This window comes from Hemicordylus capensis, chromosome 1 (genome assembly GCF_027244095.1).
Source record: "Hemicordylus capensis ecotype Gifberg chromosome 1, rHemCap1.1.pri, whole genome shotgun sequence".
NCBI lineage: Eukaryota > Metazoa > Chordata > Lepidosauria > Squamata > Cordylidae > Hemicordylus > Hemicordylus capensis.
The window spans coordinates 385,932,636-385,953,327 of record NC_069657.1 but is presented as its reverse complement, the minus strand read 5'-3'; the positions used below and the strand labels follow the sequence as shown (position 1 = coordinate 385,953,327).

Sequence of the window (20,692 nt, the reverse complement as noted above, 5' to 3'; positions counted from 1 at the left end):
CCAGTCTCTGCTCCTCCCATCTCTTTTGTATGCAAAATTCTGCATAGACTGTGTATTTTGACTTTTGATTGTTGGATGAAATGCACCAGTTATGTGTGGGGTGGGGGGGGGGAAGCTATATCTGTGTTTCTGTTTTTGCCTTTGTGTGATTACTTCTGTTCTTACCATGTTTGTTATGCTCCCAAATTTGCATGTTTGGGGCATACTGTGATGTGTAGTGATTGTTCATGCTCAGTAATATGTACTGTATTCAGCACAGCAAGGCCTTAACCATTACAGTGTCAACATTCAATTTGTGAGATGCTCTATGGGAATGTAAGCTTATTTTTGCCAGTCAAAGTTCCATTGATAGTCAAATGTTATAGAGAGGCATTCTGATTTTCAGTTCTTTAACTCTGTAATTTAATCTGAAACCCAGGGTTAGCTGCATTGGGTCTATTTGGGAGGTGGGAGGTGAAATGTAATGAAAACCCCCACTTTAGATATCTCTTATAATTCACCAAAAGCATCAAAACCAGGCTCATTTTCTCATTCACTTTGCAGGGAAGTGTGAAAGCAGATCCTGTGATGAGGTGGTCAACAGAATGAGGGTAAGTCATCCTGGAATGAGGAAACAATGTGACAAGTTAAGTTAGATAAACATAAAATGACCTTTTTCACCTTTGAAGAGGTAAAGACAAAATATTGCAAAGGAAAAAAAAAAAGAAAATCATTCTTATGTTCCCATGGAGCTTCCATATGTGAATGTTGACACTGCTGAAGTCATTGTGATTCAGTCAATGGATTCTGTGTTGCACTTTCGTGAACATTCATTTAGTCCCAGCTTTCCCATATTCATTGGATAAGCCTAGGAGCTAAGGCACTCCCCATGCCAACAGCCAATCAGGTTGCACCAGGGATCTGGGACAGTTAGGTACAGGAGTTAGCCAAGAATAATAATAATAAACAACTTTATTTGTTAGACGCCCTATAACAAATTGTTCTCTGGGCAGCTTACAACACATCATTAAAATATGAGAGAAAAACACACAATAGATTAAATCTTAACAGACCAAAAAAAGGAAATATTAAATACAATACTAAACAATTTAAAAGAATTTTTTTGGAATCAGTTAAAATCAGATCACAATTTTAAAGGCCTGGGTGAACAAAGTGGTCTTCACCTGGTATCTAAAAGAACAAAGTGATGAAGCCAGGTGAACCTCATTGGGCAGGTTATTCCATAAACGGGGTGCATCCTCCGAAAAGGCCCTCTCCCTAGTAGTCACCCACCTCACCTCATTTGGCATAGCAAGCCCATACAGAGAATGGCCCAGCCTCAGCAATTCTATTCAAGTTTCAGTGGTTGTTTAAAACCAAAGGATATCCAAGACAGTCTTATGCAGATTTTCCTGCAAAAAGCCCACATCCAAGGATAGCCATTTCAGCTCAGGACTGGAACCCAGCAGTACAGATATTCAATTTAGGGGGAAAGAGCGTTTGAGTGCCAAAGGGAAGCAGCCAGCTAAGCTAGGCTTCAGAGCAGTAGAGAATAGACTATGCCACTAAAGTCCCATCTAAGAATGCATGTAAGGATAGATGGAAACCACCCCTCTGCCACCTTCACCATAATGTTTATGAACAGCAAAAATGGCTGGGGGGTGGGAATTGATGCTTTAGAACTTTGGAACTTTGTATGTTTGGGTGCCAAGTTTTTGTTACATTCCTCAGTGTTTAATATTGTTTTCCATAAACAAAGGTACAATAAAATGTGAGCAGATTTTCATAGCTATTCTATGTCAGATTTTTGACTAACACAGTTAATAGCTTACCTGTCTGAAATACATGACTATGGCAAATATAATCAGTTCCTTGAAGCATTCTTTTCTGTTTAACAAACCTGACAGAACCCATCAAGATCATCCTTGCTATAACTGTAATTGATTCAATAGCATTCCATAAAAGGTAGCATCGTTTAATAATGCTGTGTGCTATTGAAATCTGAAATTTTGAGGGGGTAAGTATTTCCTCACCCCCACCCTGTTTCAGTGGAAAAATTGGAAGAAAGATTATGGTGACTGATCAAGTGCATGGAGGAGTGTACATCTGTAATGTCAGTGAGTGGTGTGTGTTTTTTAAGTTAATAAGTTAGAGGTCACCACAGGAAGAAAAAGGAAACCAAACATACAGACCCAAAAGAACTTTAAATAGGCTGCAGTTGGTTCAGTCCAATTGGTGTATGTGTGAGAGAAGATAAAATTAGATGATGTCACACCTTTCCTCTTCTACGCCATTTTTAAATAGGAAACAGCACATTGCTCTGAAAGTACAGTGGTCCCTCGACTTACAAACTACTTGACATATGTATTTTTCGAGTTACAAACGGCAGTTTTAGATCCAGTTTTAGATGCGGTTTTTTCGACTTACAAATTTTTAGATGGGGTTTCCTCGACTTACAAATTTTTAGATGGGGTTTCCTCGACTTACAAATTTTACATGCGGTTCCCTTGACTTGCCTGCCTGTTTACTGCCTGTTTATTCTTGAAAAGAAATGTTCCTGTGCAGTTTGCAAGCCTTACTGGGGGTCTGGGTCTTTTTTCTAGGCTCCGGAACGCATTAATCCGTTCCCAATGCATTCCTATGGGAAACCGCTTTTCGACTTACGAATTTTTCGACTTACAAATGTGCATTCGGAACGGATTAATTTCGTAAGTAGAGGGACCACTGTATATCATAAGTATTTGTAGGATGTGTATAGATTCTGTGGCAAAGTGGAAAAAATAAACTTCCCTGTACATACACTAATAAGGGGGATTTAGACAAGTTGGGAACATTATTGAAAGAAAGCACAGAGGACAACAGGAAGTGCTACAATTTTCAAAATGATCCCATAGCAAAGGGCAAAAGTGCAGATTAAATATCAGAACATGTGCGTCTCTGTGAGTGCTTTGCTAGTTAAGTATGTTACCAGTATGAGCTGGAAGTGTTCCCCATATTAATGGAAGCCATATAGAAAATAGTTTGAAGAAACAACTGTTGAGAATGATTTGGTTTCATTAATTGATTTTAGCAAGGTCCTCCATAAGCCTGGGAAGAAGCAACTGCTGTGTCTTCCTGAAGCCATTTCCACTGGCCTGTAGCAAAGGGTGAGACAAAACATTAAGACCCCTCCATCAGCTTGGAGGAGATTGTAACTAAACAAATAAATGTTTGTAATACATCTGTTTCTTATTGTGGCATTGCCACTTTTTGTAGGCCACTTCATGAAGCTTTTGTGCCTACAAGATAGGATATAAGTCCCTCAAATAAATACTGGTATGTATGCATGCATGCAATCAATTTATATACCACCCTACCTGAAGTGGCTCAGGGTGGTTTACATTAAAATCAAGAACACAGAATAAAACAATTAGAATCAATAAACATTTAAACCAGATTAAATCTCATTAAAATTAAGGTTAAAATCAGATGTCATTAAAAGCCAGGCGGAATAGATAAAATGCCCATGCAGTACAAAGAGTAACAAAATGAATCTGTAAATCCCTGCAGCCCCCAAAATTGTGATTCTATTTTTAGAAGACCACTGACAGGCATCAGTAGCAACTATCTACTTTATTTCCCTCCCTTACATTTTGTGGATTGGTTAAAAAAAACTACCTTGGTTGCAAGATGTTTCAGTAAGACATTTGGAAACTTCAGCTGATACAGAATGTGGTGGCAAGAACCTTGACAAATTCAAAGTGGCAAGAACCTTGACAAATTCAAGATCACATCAAGTTGCTGCTGTACCAGGTGCACTGGTTACCAGTGCATTTCTGGGCACAATTTAATGTGCTGGCTTTGACCTTAGAAGCCCTTCCTGGCTTAGAGTTGAATTACCTGAAGGACCACCTTCTCCCAATTGAATCTGCCTATAAGATCTTTCAGAGTGGCTCATCCCACCACCTTCTGATACTCAATTGGTGGAAATGTGTGAGCCAGCTTTCTTTGTGGTTGCCCCCTCTTTCTGAACTCTCTGCAACCTGATCGGCTGGTGGCACCTTCCCTGGCCATCCTGAAGTTTCTTCTACTTCAGTGAACCTTCCCCAGTACTCTCCAAGTGCTGCTTTTTGTTGGTTCTCCCTTTCTGCTCCTTTGCCGCCTTATGTTCTTTGTAGATTTTGATTATTGCTGCTTCTGTTCTGCTTTTATTATGCTTTTATTGTTGTATATTTTTATTTTTGTTAGCCAGTTTGAGTCAGCAGAAGTGGAGAATATATATTTTTAAGTAAATAATTGGCAGCCTGATCCCTAACCCATTTAAACTGAACCACTAGTCTAATCCAGTTTGCTTCTATAGGACTAGTACTCAAATCTTGAATATTTTGCACCTGTGTATCTGTATGTGTATCTGTCTGCAAGTTTGGCATCATGGCATGTTATATAATGTTGCATTTGTGCATAAATCAGTATCACCAGTTCTGTCCCTCTGAAAATCTTTGGTAATTCAGCTTATTTTATGGTGGACTGTGGAGGTGAATGGCAGTCAGGTGTGGTGGGCGGCCCTGGGCAGCCAGTATGCAGAGCACACAGTTGCTCAATTTTGATCCATCCCAACTCTCTCTCTCCAGAAGTTGGGTAGAATGGCTGCAGGTGGATTCAGTTTACAACTGAATGAATGATTAATGATTTTTTTTAAAAGAAGCATCATCAGATTTCTCTCCTGCTGTTTCCTACCTTCTTCAAATATCCAAGCAAATCAGAGAAGACCGCAATCCCCTCCTTCGAGCTGTCTTGCAATTTAGAGGGTTTGGGGGAAAGACAAGAACTCTCATTTTGCTGATGTTTGGAGAAGATAGGAAACACTGGAAAATATACTTGCTTTTTCTTACCTTCTCCAAACTGCAGCACAAGTGAGACCTTACGGGAAGAGATGCGAGCTGTTAATTATTATTCTCTCCAGAGGGCCATGGTATGTGGATTTGTGGACAGAGATTATTAACAAGAATATTATATTATATTATATTATATTATATTATATTATATTATATTATATTATATTATATTAATTTTTCAAATTTGTAGGCCACCCTAAATTTCTGTCTTTGGGCAGTTTTAAATGTACAACCGTCTCTCCACAATGTTCTAAATTCCTCATTGTAATTTTTTTCTTATCTTTAATTATTTCTGTACCACTTTCAGTGTCTCATAATTCTGTGTGTGTGCACATGCACATGCACATGAGTTGCTAGATCATGCAGAATTCGGAGGGATGAAATATATGTAAACTTATTATTTATTAATTATTTATTTGATTTCTATACCGCCCTTACAAAAATGGCTCGGGCGGTTTACACTGAGAAATAACAAATAAAAAAGATGGATTCCTGTCCCCAAAGGGCTCACAATCTAAAAATAAACATAAGATAGACACCAGCAAGAGTTATTGGAGGGTAGATAGGGCCAGTTACTCTCTCCACAGGCGGCCATGGTGGCCAAATTGTTGTCCTGATCACTCCTAAAAATTGCTGCCGCCGCCAACCGCCCACCCGCCCTCCCAGCTGCCCGAGTCCTCCTTACCCGTTTAGCCCCGCGTCAGTTGGGCGATGAAAGTCCATATTTTGAGAAGGAGAGAGGAGCTCGCAAACAGAGGTCCTCTCTGTGCAAAGGCTCTGCCCGAACTGGCGCTATCGACGCAAAGGATGCAATAGGCCCGACTGTCATCACTTTCATCGCCTGACTGATGCGGGCTGGGGCTGAGGAGGACTTGGCAGTTGGGAGGGTGGGTGGGCGGGCGGGCGGCGGCCGCGGCGGAAATTGCATGGGCCAGTTAAGCCCTTAATCATGGGGTGGGGGGCGTAGAGGAGGAATCGGGCAGCTGGGAGGCCGGGCGGGTGGCCGGTGGTGGCGGCCGCGGCAGGCATTTTTTGGAATGATGGGGACAACAATTTGGCCAAAATGGCCGCCCGTGGGGCCGGGAGAGGAGGGAACGGGAGTTAAGGGGGGGGAACGCTAGCGCCCGTTATTGTAACGGGCTAAAAAACACTAGTACAAGGAATAATTCTGAAACATGTATCTACCTGGGACCTAAAACTGTTCTTCAAATATTACAGTCCTGAAGAACACACAAATAGTACACTTTCCAGTTTAAAAGTATATGAGTAAGGAATGCAATGAAATACCCATGACCTGTGCATCCCTTTGTTTTTACACTTACCCTCATTTGAGTGCTAAATGGTTGAACTAATGGAACTTCTGGAACACCTCCAGACCTTTGGCAAACAGCTAAGAAGGAAACTTAAAATGTCTGGGCATGTGATCCTTTGCCTCTATGTTTCTGGAACAAGTCCAATATTAGATAGTTACTCTGCCAGTAGTTACTCTGTCAGTAAATAATTTGTGGGGTTAGGGATTCTTTCTTTCTTTCTTTCTTTCTTTCTTTCTTTCTTTCTTTCTTTCTTTCTTTCTTTCTTTCTTTCTTTCTTTCTAGTTAATCCCTAAGACCTATGTTTCAATCAACACTTTTTAAAAAAACATTTTATATTCTGCTCTTCCTCCAAGCAGCCCAGAGCGGTGTACTACATACTTAAGTTTCTCCTCACAACCCTGTGAAATAGGTTAGGCTAAAAGAGAAGTGACTGGCCCAGAGTCACCCAGCAAGTCTCATGGCTGAATGGGGATTTGAACTCGGGTCTCCCCAGTCCTAGTCCAGCACTCTTTATCTAAGATTTATCTGAGATTAGCCAGTTTTCTTAAGACAAACTAATGCTGATTCTAAGCTTACTTACTTTGAAGTAAATTCCATTGAAATCAGTGAGATGTAATACTAAGTAAACATTTTAGAATCATGTTATAAAGAATATGCATTTATTTGTCTGTACTGAATTTCTGCATTTACATTGAGAAGAACCTTATTTTTAACAATACTGCACTGAAAGCAAGGCAAGAATAATGTTATGACATGTGCGGCTAGACTCTTGTGTCCTGCTAAAGGGAAGGCTAACCTCTGCATGAAGGTTCAGGAAAGGCTAACCTCTGTATGTAGCTGCAGGAGTGATACAAATTGGGGAGACATGCTTTCAATGCAAAATATTAAACCTTTATTAGAAAGCATACAATCTGATCAGGGAATTAAAAGAATAAATCATTTACCATACATGGGGGACTTGCTAGAGCAGACTCACTTGCAAGAAATGTTAGCTCAGAAAAACAATGAATTCCAACAGTGCAACTGAAATGAATGGAATGGATAAAAGTATAGGGTCAGGGGCGTAGCAAGGTTGGAGTCAGCCCAGGGATGAAATTTCAAAATGGGCCCCTTGCTGCCTTCCTCTCCTTCTCCTGGCCCCATGTCTTTGCTGCAGAACATCATTAAAGACACTTGTAATATGGTGTAGCAGATTGAGGGGTGGGGTTTGGAAGGGGCTATGACAGGGGAGGGGAGGGACCTGAGTCCTCTTTTCCCTTCAGGTTGTTCCCTTCTGGCTGATGCACCAGAGGCTAGTGCATCATCACAGAAGAGCTGCTAGTAGCGCTACACAATGACAGATAAGGGGCAGTGAGGAGGGTTAACCTCTGACATAATCCAAAGCAGAAACCGAATGACAACAAGGTAAAGGAGTTTCACACATTCGCATGCACGAAAAGGTAGACTTTTGCTGCATAAGGCACCAAAGTAGCGGTGCTCAAATCACAGGAGGACAGAGGCCATCTTTCAGGGAAGCCTCCTTAACTTTTGGGACTGTCTCCTTCGCTACTGCTTTTAGAAGGCTGGAACCATTCGGCTAAAATTAGAAGTGGTCAGCAGAGGGGTTTGCAAATTTCATTGTCACTCTTCCCCTCTTCTCTCCTCACCCAAATTTGCTTATTGACCTCATCCACACTTAAACAGAGAGTGAACCCCTACTGAACACAGTTGCATTGTAAAGCTGCATTCTTCCCCACCATGCTTATTTGGAATGACCATTGGCTCCACTGGAACTGACTTCTGAGTAACCATATAGAAGCTTGCAGAGATTTATTTGGACCAACAGAAAAGGAATGTTTTGGGAAAGTCCTGCTTTGGGGTAAATGGCCAAGATGCAATTTGATTCCCCTTTCTTCTTTTGTCCCCCCTGCCCCAATCGCTTTTGATGATCAACAAGAAAAACACAAAACCATAGCCAGGCAACTTAAGCAACCTGCTTAACAGCTGATTGGCGGTGGGTCCCAGCAGTTCACCTCAAGTAAGTTACAGCAGCAGGGAAACAAAGGAGCAAAGAAAGAGACTAGAGGCAAAGAGAGCAGCAGCAACAAGGAAAGAGGTCTATAGAGCTCAGGCTGACTGCTAGCATGCTGTTGGCAACCCTAGCACAATGGCAACTCAACAACAAAAGCTGCTTGCTTCCCCTCTTTTTAGAACCGAGAGAGAACAGTACATACGGGAGGAGCAGGGGAGAAGAAGTACCAACCTTGCCAATTTGGAACTGAACTTCTCTGTCTGAAGAAAAACAATTGTGGACTGGTCCTCTTCTCTCCTCCTTGCTCCGCTCGCCTCACACCCTCTCTCTTTTGGGTTGGCAAGAGTGGGAGAAAGGTGGAAGCAGCGCAGCAGGCTGCTTAGCTCGAGCTGGTTGGTCTCTGGTAATGTCAATGTCGATCTGAAAAGCCCTGGTACTGCCTGGGAAACCCATAAGCATATAGTTCTGGGCTGAAAAGGTGTTACTCATAACAATAACTTTATGTCCCTGTGATGGAACGTACATATAGGAGCTGCAGAGTGAGTGAGTATGTGTTGCCTTAGTAACCAGGCACAGAATGTTCAGAGAGGGCAGGATTTTAAAAGGAGGACAGTTGGTTAGGAGAAGACAGTTGGGGGTGAAGGTAGTTTGAGCTGAGGATTAGGAGTGAGAGGTTGGACAAAGCATAGCAGAGAGATTGGTTTATGTGATCTGAATAAGAGAGATTGTTCAGGGGTTTTATGTGGGACTTGAGTGGTGAATGTGTGGAGACTGTGGAACCAGCAGTACACTGAGGCAGTACTCTAAAAGTGGGGAGTATTAAGCCTGGGGGGAAAACCTTGAATGTAAAAGGTGCCCAGAAGTGAAACCTCCTCATGACAGACAGGAAACTCCAAGTTGATTCACTAAGTCTACCAACCAAGTTCTGTTTATCTCTGTCCCAGTTATATCACCTCCATAAATGTTACATGTTATCAAGAATAAAAATCCACTCTGAGAGAATTAAACAGCGGATGTATTTAGCAACTTGTAGAGACAGTTATGTGCCCTGCTTTGCAGAGATCTTTATTCCAATCAGGTGTAAACAATAAACTTATTCTTGCTTTTGTTCTACACCTCAAGTTTTGTTTTATTTGTACACTGAACATATACACCTATCCTGTGCTCGCGAGGCTACATAACTAAGGTGTTGAGTATTGAGAGCAAGGTAATAAGTAATCATATGGTGGCAGCAAAAGAAAGTAAAAACTGAATAAAGTCCCAGAACCTGGAGACTAAGTTGTTATAAAACAATATAAAAACAAATTGCCTCCCTGGACTTGAGTGGGGCATCAGGGTGGGTTCCAGATAGTCCCATAATAATTTCATTCTGGATTGATTCTATCCATTTTGTAACTAACTGATCAGTCAGTACCTTCAAAGATGAACACAGCTGGGAACAGGGAAGCACAGAGTTAAAAACATCACCCATGGAGAAAAATCTCCTAACTGTATGAGATGGCTAACAAAGGTAGCTTCTAACTAGAAGGAATGATGTGGTAATCAATAAAGGATTTTCAGTGGTTCCAGAGGAAACCCTTACTCGCTTTCTGCCCCTTGCCCCTTTTTGAGCAAACAAAAACAAATCATGAGAGTTACTGCTAAGCCAGTGGTTTTAAAAAAGCATGTTTTCCAGTCATCTTCTTGGTAGACCCTTTTAACGGGACAGAAGGATTCATACCATGGACACACCTTGTTGAACTTGTTGAATTGAACAATTGTTGTTAATATTCTTCAATATAGTTGTAGCCTTTTAAAATCCCAGCTGTTGATCTCTCTTCCTTTTGCACCCTTCAGCAAATGCTAGTTTTAATGCAGCTAGGCAGAAAAGAAGAGTTGCAAGAACTCAGCAAAATGGGGAGTTCTTTGGAAACTTGGGGAACTGTTTTGGCTTGTAAGTAGCAAAACATGTAATTGGAAGTTAAGGAGGCCCAAACAGTATTCTTTGAGATTCCCAGAGGCATCTGGTGGGCCACTGTGTGTGAGACAGGATGCTGGACAAGATACTGTAGGCCTTAGGCCTGATCCAGCAGGACTGTTCTTATGGTCTTATGAGATAAACTGCCTTGAAATGATAAAAATGTAATGTTGGAAGTTCATATTCTCATTTGGAAATGATGGATCAAAAAATGTTATCCTACTTCTGTAACTGTCATCTGGCACATCTTGTTTGGGTATGTGAGGGCCTTCTGCCATCTGTAAGACACCAGGAAAATCGCATAAGCACTATTTTCTCACTTGACTTGCATTTTCTTCTTTCCATGGGCTGAGGTTTTGACAATTAGTGTGCATAACAATATTAACAGTGTTATTCTGTCTAATAAGATTCCTTCTGAAAGCCTCCTACAATGTTTTCTGCTTGGTATTCACTAAGAAAGTGAATTACATTATCTCTATTAGAGCAGGTGGGATCTGTACTCTGTCAGTATTTTTAATCACTTCTGCTGACTTGTAATGCATAGTAAAAACTTTCTGGTATGCATTAGCCTAAATTTTTCCATGTTATGGATGTGTTGCATGTTTTTCCAGTTAGCCACCTGGTGTCCCTGTATTAGGGGATTACTCTACTTCCATTAGTGCAAAAGTGATAAAAGGTTCAATAATTCATCTTAGCACTGCTTTAACCTCTTTCTGGCTATCAGGACTCAGCCAATGTCTATATCATTGCCACAAGGCAGTCTCCCCATCAAGAATAAGTAAAAATTGTAACAATACTTAGCACCACGCTCTTGGGCATTAGCTCCATGACTTCTGTGGAGTTGGATAGCTACAGCTATAAAACCTGAACTGAACAGCCTGAAGTTTAAACTAAAAAATTTGAGAAAGGCTACATGACATTTGATATGTACTTGACCTTGATATGCTTATTCTTTATTCTCTAAAGCATAGTTTTGCAATGTGTGGTGCATGCACCCCTGAGGTGACATCTGCCATGTCATAGTTCAATATATACAGCCCTTCTTCCAACATATGGCATACTTAGCTGTAAATATAAAATCTACGGAAAAACTGAGGTACTTACTAATTTTTTCAGAAGTTAGGGAGAACTTGCTACTTAAATGTTTGAGAGACACTGCTCCAAATAGCACCCACAGAATGGGGGAGCACAATCTGGATTGGAGTTGTGACAGGGGCCAAGGATTAAAGCCCCCCTCCCACATGATGGTCGTGATCTGGCTCACCCCCTGGCTGTTGAGAGACTTAAAAAACAAGCATATCATGGCCAAGCATACACTTAAGGTAATGTTAATTGATCCTTAGGGTCACAGGTAACAGTGATGAAAGAAAAAAAACAGGTAAAACTAATAGAGCAAATTGCAAGAGTTTGGAGGTTCCAATGACAACTGCTATTAAAACTGCAATTATCAAACTTATTTGTTTATTTAAAACCATTTTTATCACCACTTTCCATCAAAAAGACCACCACAGTAGTTAGGAACAATCTTAAGAGCAATATAAAAATGCAATGCAGTTTATCATATAAACATATATCACAAAATCATAAAGCAACAACACACAAAACACTGCAGCAGGGTAAGCAATAAAAGAAACCAGGCTGGTAATTACACTTTTCTTTCCACAAGCCTTTTAAAAAGTTAATGTTCTTAAAAAAAAAAATTGAAGGCCAACAAATCTGGCCTTGGCAGAAAAAGTCACTGTGGAGAGTATTCTTTGAAGGTAGAACGTTTGGAAAATATTTGTTCCAGGCACGTACTAAATTGATATCAGTGATCTGAAATGAATTGTCTTCATTCAATATTGATGATTATCACTTACATTCATTAGAGTGTGATTTCACTTGTCAGGGTCAAGAATACAAATGATAACTTCTACCTGAACTTTTAGTCTCGCAGTTTTGTTTAATTTTGACTACAGATTTATTATGGTTAAGCTGTACTGAATCCGGCCAAATTAATGTTGTCAGAAAACATGGACCATACTTGGGATAATTGTTTCTCTGAAGTGCTGCTTCACTTATTTTAAGAAATCTTCTGCAGGTTCTTGCTACCATAGGTTCTCTTAGTCAGAATTTACAATCTTCTTATCAGCAGCTAGTGTTGCCAGCTAGCAACACTAGATAACGCCAATAGATAATATATTTTTTTAAAGTTCACCAGGAGGTTCTCTGAGTTTTGAGTAAGAATTATTTCTTACTTACACAAGGAACACCCTACTAGGGATGTGCGAACCAGCTCAAGGTTGAGCCAGTTTGCCATCAAACCGAGCCTGTCTGATGGCTCACCCTCGAGCCAAACTGGGCCCAGTTTGGGCTGAACCCCCTGGTCTGGCTCTGGAGTTCTAAACTTAATAATAATTTTTTCTTTTTTAAACTCACCATCAGGTCTGGGGTGACATGTGCACTGGCCATTTGTGTGCCCGGGTCACGAGGGAGGGGGAACCTTCTGATACTCCCCCCACAGCCATGGCAGCACACCCCTGGATGCCACCGAATGACCTGGACCCGGCAGTGAGTTACAATTTTTTTAAACATTTAGAACCCTGAGCTTGCGCGAACTTGAGCCAAGCCATGGGATGTTCGGGGGTGTGCAAAACCAAACAAGCCCAGTTCGAGTCCAGCACCCTGGAAGCCATCTGGTTGGAACCTTTAGCCATAAATCAATGGTGGTCTGAACCAAACTGGGCAAACTGGTTTTGTGCACACCATTTCTATCCTTTGAGTCTTCCTTCTGTTGTATAAGACACCAGTTTCCCCCTGCACAAAGGATGTCCATGATTTGCTAATTCCCATTCCATATCTATTATATGGTCAATTATGATATTTAAATGTATTATTTGATTTTAAAATTAATATTCTACTCTTCAGCTACTCCCAGCATAGCACACAATTCAACAATAAAATAAATAAAAAAGTATAAATAACATCATAAAAATATTAAACAGCAGAGCCGTAAATCACCGAGAAGGCCCTCTTTGCAGTCACCAGATGATGACAGATATGTGCAGTTATAATAGATCTGATTAAAGAGTGAACCTCATTCTTATCTGTGTATAGTTTTTATGTTTGTATTTTACATATTTTAAATTAGATTTGTTCATCTTTTTAGCTTAATACTTTTAACTGTCATTTTTATTATATTTTTTAAAAACTTTTGTAAACCGCCTTGGGATTGTTTTTAATGAAAGGCAGAATATAAATTTAACAAATAAATAAATACATAAATAAATGATTCTGAAAACCCTGGCCTTCCTAATGTGAGCAACATCATCATCTTTACTGGGGACAAGGAGAACTCCTAAATGTAGTACTTTTTATACTCTTATTCTACTTACATTTAACTTACATTGCAAGCAGCTCTCTTTTTTTTAATTAGCAGGTAATATTATTAATGACTTGTTGAAACAATTCTGTACCACTTCAGTTCATGTGTTGGTCCTCTGTCAGAGGAAATGAAACTGCATTCACATGTTACAATAACTGTTCCGGTTTTTTTAATCTGGAAGCAAAATTTAAAATGGCAAAATCATTAATAGTTTGGCATTTGCATAATCTTGATACTGGCTAACATCCAGAGTGACCTTCTGCAAGCATACTAGGTTTTTTCCATTGTATGAGGGTGGAGGGGGGATTTTTGGCAATCTCCCCTTCACCCTGCAGCTGCTTGTGCTTCCTGAAACAATGTCCCTGAGAGTTGAGGGAGGGGATGTTCCTCAGGAAGATAGTTTCAGGAGGCACAAGTGACATCAGAAGGAAGAGGGAATCACTGAAAATAGCCCTCATGCCACACAAAAAATTGGTATGTCCACAGAAAGTTAGTCTGTCAACAAACAACTCTTCAATTATGAAATTCTTAGCTATATAAACCTTTCATCCTTTTGCATAATTTTTAAACTATTATTTCTTTTTCTTCCTCCTTAGGTGCAGAAGTGATGTATATAAACATGACTGCTTATAGTGAAGGTCATCTTCAGTCATCATTCTGGATTGTGGATAAACAGCATGTATATATTGGAAGTGCCAGTTTAGACTGGAAGTCATTAGGACAGGTATTTAAAACAGCAAAACCAGAAGCATCTTTTTAATGGACAGTTTTATTTTGATGAGTGGCATAAAGTGAAGTTCCATTGATTTTAGCTGTATAGATTTAAGCACTGATTTAACTCTCCCTTTGAAATCAATGACTGGTTGCAGAGGTTGCAGAGATGGTAGCTATGTTAGTCTGCTACAACAAAAGTGAAAAGCAGTAACATGACACCTTCAAGACTAACAATTTTTTTCCTGACATTAGCTTGCATGATGAAGAAAGCTTGTCTCACAATAAATTTGTTAATCTTGGAAGTTCCCCAATACTACTTTCTGTTTTTGAAATCAATGAAACTTAAAAATGCTTAACTTTGGTTTGATTAAACCCATAACTTGATAAAGACTCATCTCAAAGTTCTATACTGTCATGCATATTTTTCAGACCAGACTGTATTGACCAATGAATGCAATAAAGCTAATATAACAAAATGGATCATTTAGTCTGGTGGAAAGCAATTAGTCTTGAATCTGCAAGATCAGTTGCAAAAATAAGAATTTAGGCACTCAAATGACTTATCAGAATGTGTATTATTTTGCAACTGATCTTGCAGATTAAAGACTAATTGCTTTTCATCAGACTTTGCCAGTGCTCCATTGATCCATATTTATTTATTTTTCAAATTTTAGACCACCCCAAACTTCTGTTTCAGGGTAATTTGAGTGACTATGAAATGAAACATAGCAATTATTTATTATTATGCTATTTACACACAGTCTACCAGATGTTATTGACTGGATTTGGTACTTTAATTATTGGGCCCTTTCCAAGGGTCTAGGATAACCAAAGAAAAAATAAAGATAGTGTCGTAGTATTCGTGCTGTCCCAAGTAGTGTGGCCTTCTGTAGCTGATGTGTTGTAATTTTATCGATGCCCAAGGTGGCAAGATGGTTGTCTTATTATTTTAATATTTATTATTAATAAATTTATTATTTATTATTTATTATTAATAAATAATAATAGCTATCAGATTGCAAATTGAATGGCATTTCGATGGAGATGGTGCCATAGCACAGTGGTAGATCTTCTTTGCAGAGGAATAACATTACTATTTGAATGTCTTTCAGACAATTCTGAGACCTGGTTGGGGGAGGCGAGTGGTCCAGTGTGGGCTCAGCATCTCCCACCAGGTTACTCTGTTGTGGAGCAGGCCAGGGTCGGGAGGGGTGGAGTGGCTGTGGTCCATAAGAATACCATTTCCCTTACCAGGGCCCCTGCGAAACAGTTGACTTATATTGAGTGCATATTTTTGAGGCTGGGGATAGATTGGGGATTCTGTTGGTGTACCATCCACCCCGCTGCCCTACTGACTCCCTAACTGAGCTGACGGAGCTGGTCGCAGAGTTGGTGTTGCAGTCTCCTAGACTTTTGGTGCTGGGGGACTTCAGTATCCACTTTGGGGCTGGCTTGTCTGGTGTGGCTCAGGAGTTCATAGCGGCCATGACAACTATGGGCCTATCCCAATTAGTTTCTGAACCAACTCATGTTGCCGGCCATGGACTCGATTTGGTCTTTTGTTTGGATCAGGGGGGTGTTCCGTGGGTGGGGGATCCAGTGATTTCCCCATTGTCATGGACGGACCACTACCTGGTTAAGGTTGGTCTCACAGCCACAATCCACCCCTGCAGGGGTGGTGGACCTATTAGGATGGTCCATCCAAAAAGGCTGCTGGACCCAGGAGGATGTTGATGTTGGTGTGGCCAGTGATTCTGCCGATGCCCTGGTGGGAACCTGGAACAGGGAACTCAACAGGGCAGTAGACATGATTGTTCCTAAGCGTCCCTTCCGACTTGCTGCAAAAATGGCCCCTTGGTATACTGAGGAATTGCGGGGGCTGAAACGGTTGGGTAGGAGGCAACTAGAGCACAAGTGGAGGAGAATTCGGTTTGAATCTGACAGGATTCAGCATGTGACCCATTTGAAGGCTTATGCAGTGGCGGTGCATGCAGCGAAAAAGATATTTTGGTCTGCACGCATTGCGGCTGCAGGTTCACAATCGGCGGAGCTATCCTGGGTTGTGAGGAGTTTAGTTTCTGCTCCTTCTACTTCCAATCAGTCCCTGCAGTTGCTCTGCTGTGATGCCTTTAATCAGTTCTTTGCAAATAAGATCTCCTGTATCCGGGCCGACCTGGACTCCACTATTTCTGCAAAGTCTATGGAGGAGATGTCCAGCGATCCCTCTTGCAGTATTAGATTGGATCAGTTTCAATCCATGACTCCTGAGGATGTGGACAAGCTACTTGGGGCGGTGTGGCCTACCACCTGTTCTCTGGATCTCTGGATTTATTCGATAAAAATTGAACAAACAAACAAACAAACAATTCACTTGTTGAAATTCCTATAATTTGATGTGGTAGTTTAAAATGTAAACTATTAGCAAATTTTGAGATCGCTCTAAAAATAATAAAATGCCCTTATTTCCTTATTGAAGAAAAATTACTAATCTGCCTTTATTCTGTAAAACTGGAATATGACATTGGGGCCATTCACACAACCAAAACTTGCCTTCCCCCCAGACAAGCATCCTGATCTTGGTGGAAGCGCACTCTGCATTGCCACAAGATCCCCACTGCTCTGTGCAGCATCATGGAGCAGGACAGATCGCTCTGAGGCTGGGACTTGTTATCCCAGCCTCCATGTATCCCTCAATGGACTGTACGCCAGGCATGGTGCACTGGGGGATTTCCCCAGGGGACAGGTGCTCTAGGTGCCCATCTCTGTGTCAGCACAAGCTACAAGTAGCCCACACTGACACACAATCCTGGGAGCTGGGTTAAAGGGACATTTGCACTCTTTACCTTGGCTAAGAGCCAAGCTTCAGCACTGGGTTTAGCGCTGTGGCAAGCTATTTAGTGGTCAAGTGCACCCACACACTTAGATATGCTCTTAGAGGAGGTTAGGTGGTAGAGTCAGAAGAAATGGAAAAGGAGTTGTTGGCACTGCATAGGGCAAATTCTCTGGCCACTTGCGGTAGGAAAAGCAGGCATTCACAAATGTACTCACCCAGGCATGAGTGTCCTGCCCATCTGGTGAGAAGCTCCCCATTTGCCCTTGCTAAAACTGTAGGTGGATGGGAGGACATTGGTAGTAAACACAAATAGGGACTGACCAGTAAGTCATGGCTATCTGGACCTTTGAGTAAGAGTGTAAAGGATTGTATGTGGGAGAATGAATCTTCACAGCTAAGAACTTTGGTGCCTCACCTCTTTCCGAACTCCACACAAACCTTCAGCCCTTTGCACTGTCTTACTATTTTGAAATAGGCAGAAATTATTGTTCTGTGTCTTTTTCTGCCACTGGTCTATATGACATGAGTAAAGGGATGGATTGGGCTGTAGATTAGTATTGTATTTTACATAAGGCTCTCTTTTTGCTGTTGTGGATACAGCTGCAGTTTCCTTTGGTTTGTCGACAAACCAAAACAATGCGGGGTCTGTGAACTTTCAGAACTACCCTATATTTTAAAAACTAAGCTGGGCTTGAAAGGAATGCAGACTGTTTATGTCTTAATAAAAATGTCTGAATAGATGAATCCTCTACCAATCAAAGTATTTGGATGTCTTACAGTAGAAAGGTCTCTGTATATGTTTGGTGATACTATAAACTTGGGAAATGAGCTGGATGCAAGTCCTTGGACCTTAGGAATTTGCTTAATGCGAGCTTTCCACATGTAAGTGAAGGCAGAGTGGATCAAATAAAAACATTCCACAAACTTTATAATGAAAAATTGCAGATATTTAAGTAAACTACTGTGAGCGTTTGGGATAAGGTAGGCTGTAACTATATGTCCGTAAAGAACAGATGTCTTGAAGATTTCCAAATCAGTGTGTACAGTCAGATTTGTTAGCTGAGGCAGGATCTGTTCATCTGCATTTCTTTTAATGACAGCTGCATCTCATTGTTACAGCACTGTACATAGTAAGAAACCCTACCATATCAGTCTCTTACTTTTTTAGGCTAATGAGTTTCTTGAAGTTATGAAAAGGCCCATCTGGCTCTTTTAAGATAAGAATTCATGAGAGTTTATGTAGAAGTTCTTTTACTTTACATCAAACAAAACTTGGATTGGGAATAGTTGTTTTCTCATCTTTGAATTTGGAATAATATTAAATTGAAATTGGATACATTAGGCCCCTGTGATGTGCCTCTGACACTGTTACATTTTAGCACTAGGCTCTTTTCTCACTTTGGGTGTTTCTTTGTAGCTGAACTGTTATGATGAACCACCGAAATAAGTGCCTTGTGTGCTTGCAACACCAGTGTTCACCCTGTAACTTGATATTTTAGTCAGCTTGTTGGTACAGGGAGTTTAGTAGAGTGCCTTATCTGTTTTACCTAAGTATTTGCTTGAATACAATTTAATCTGCCTTGGGCCTTTGGAGTGTTACTAGTCTAATCCAATCAAGTATACCATTATTCACTCTTTTTATGTCAAATACATACATATATATGTATGCAGTTTTGGAGGAAACTGATTGTTTAAACCCATTTCAACCTGTCTTTAGAGCTGGCTGTGGGGTTGAGACAGCCTTTGTCAGCCTGATGGATGACTTTTACCGAGGAATTGACAGAGGGAATGTGACTCTGCTGGTTCTTTTTGATCTCTCGGCAGCATTCAATACCATCGACCATGGTATCCTTCTGGATTGCCTGGGGGAGTTGGGGATAGGGGACACTGCTTTGCAGTGGTTTCTCTCCTATCTCTCTGGTACATTGCAGATGGTGGAGCTTGGTGACAGCTGTTCCTCAAAACAGGAGCTGTTATATGGAGTCCCTCAGGGCTCCATTCTGTCACCAATGCTTTTTAAAAATCTACATGAAATTCTGGGTGAGGTCATCAGGAGGTTTGGTGCTGGGTGTTATCAGTATGCTGATGACACCCAAATCTACTTCTCCTTATCTTCATCATCAGGTAATGGCGCTCATTCTTTAAATGCCTGCCTACAGGCAGTAATGGGCTGGATGAAGGTGAACAAATTGAAGCTGAATCCAAGCAAGACGGAGGTGCTCATTGTAGGGGCTCAGAATCTGAAGGATGAGTTAGAGTTTCCTGTGCTGGATGGGGTTACACTCCCTCGGAAGGAGCAAGTATGCATCTTGGGAGTATTCCTGGACCCAGGCCTCACCCTTGTATCTCAGGTGGAGGCCATGGCCAGGAGTGCTTTCTATCCGCTTTGGCTGATTTGACAGCTGCATCCATTCCTTGAAGAGGATGACCTCAAAACAGTAGTGCATCAGCTGGTAACCTCCAGGCTTGACAGTTGCAATGTGCTCTACATGGGGCTGCCTTTCTATGTAGTTCGGAAACTTCAGTTAGTTCAAATGCGGCAGCCAGATTGGTTTCTGGGGCAACCTGGAGAGAGCATATTGTGCCTGTTTTGGAGCAGTTGCACTGGCTGCTGATAAGTTTCCAGGCAAAATACAAAGTGCTGGCTATTACCTTTAAAGCCCTGAATGACTTAGGTCTGAGTTATCTTAGAGAGTGCCTTCTTCTGCATGATTCCCACTGCATGTTAAGGTAACCTGAGGAGATCCGTCTCCAGTTACCACCAATTTGTCTGGTGGCGACTCAGAGGCGGGCCTTCTCTGTAGCTGCTCTGAGTCTGTGGACTGCACTCTCAACAGAAATCCGTAATCTGAGTTCATTACTGGCCTTCAGGAGAGCCCTTAAAACCTATCTGTTTGGCCTGGCCTTCCAAGGTTTTTTAATTGTTGCAAACTGTTTTAATAGTTGTAAATGTTCTGCCTGGTTCGCCAGATTTTGTAACTGTTTAAAAGTTTTAACTGTTAATTAGTTTTATGCTGGTATTATAGTTTTTATTTTAATGGTTAATTGATTTTAATTGTTTTTATTTTCATGTAAGCCCTTTTTGAAAAGGCGGTATATAAATCGAATGAATGAATGAGTGAATGCAATACGTTATGTCTGTTCCCCCAAAAACAGAATAAATCAAACAGAAGCAGGATACAATACAAACTACTTTACTAGTCTGAGCCAATAGGCGACTGTCTACAAATGCAGCTGTTTCTATTTATACCTACTCAGTGTTCCATCAGATTTGTTCCCCAATTGCAGCTGGGGCATAGGATAATTTCTCCTTATAATGAAGAATTTTTAAAAAGTCTTAGTGTCTTACATTGTACACAGTGAGCCACTAACCCAAGCAAGAAATGTGCTCACTGCTTCTGCCCTACTCTACAGCTCACACATGCTGCTTCTGAAGACAGGGAGGTTCCATGCCTATATAGGCAGAATATAACCCAATATGTTTATCCTTCTTCAATAGGACCCAAAGTAGAGAAATTAAGGATCACAAAAAGTGATGCTTGGGTTCTTTGAACCCATACACCCAATTAAAGCTCTGGCCCTGGAGATGATTCAAAGATATATAGCTCCAGCTAATAAATGCAAAGGACACAGAAGACAAAAACAAT

At 40.9% G+C, this 20,692-nt stretch overlaps 1 protein-coding gene across 10 annotated transcripts in view; it reads left to right on the top strand.

Moving 5' to 3' along the window:
• Positions 1 to 20,692, top strand: part of PLD5 (phospholipase D family member 5) — a 208,248-nt gene that overhangs the window by 153,952 nt on the left and 33,604 nt on the right. For all 10 annotated transcript variants that reach the window (XM_053301478.1, XM_053301451.1, XM_053301441.1 and 7 more), the window contains one exon: positions 14,095 to 14,222. In XM_053301478.1, the coding sequence (XP_053157453.1) occupies positions 14,095 to 14,222 (128 nt within the window). The remainder of the gene's footprint in view (positions 1 to 14,094; positions 14,223 to 20,692) is intronic.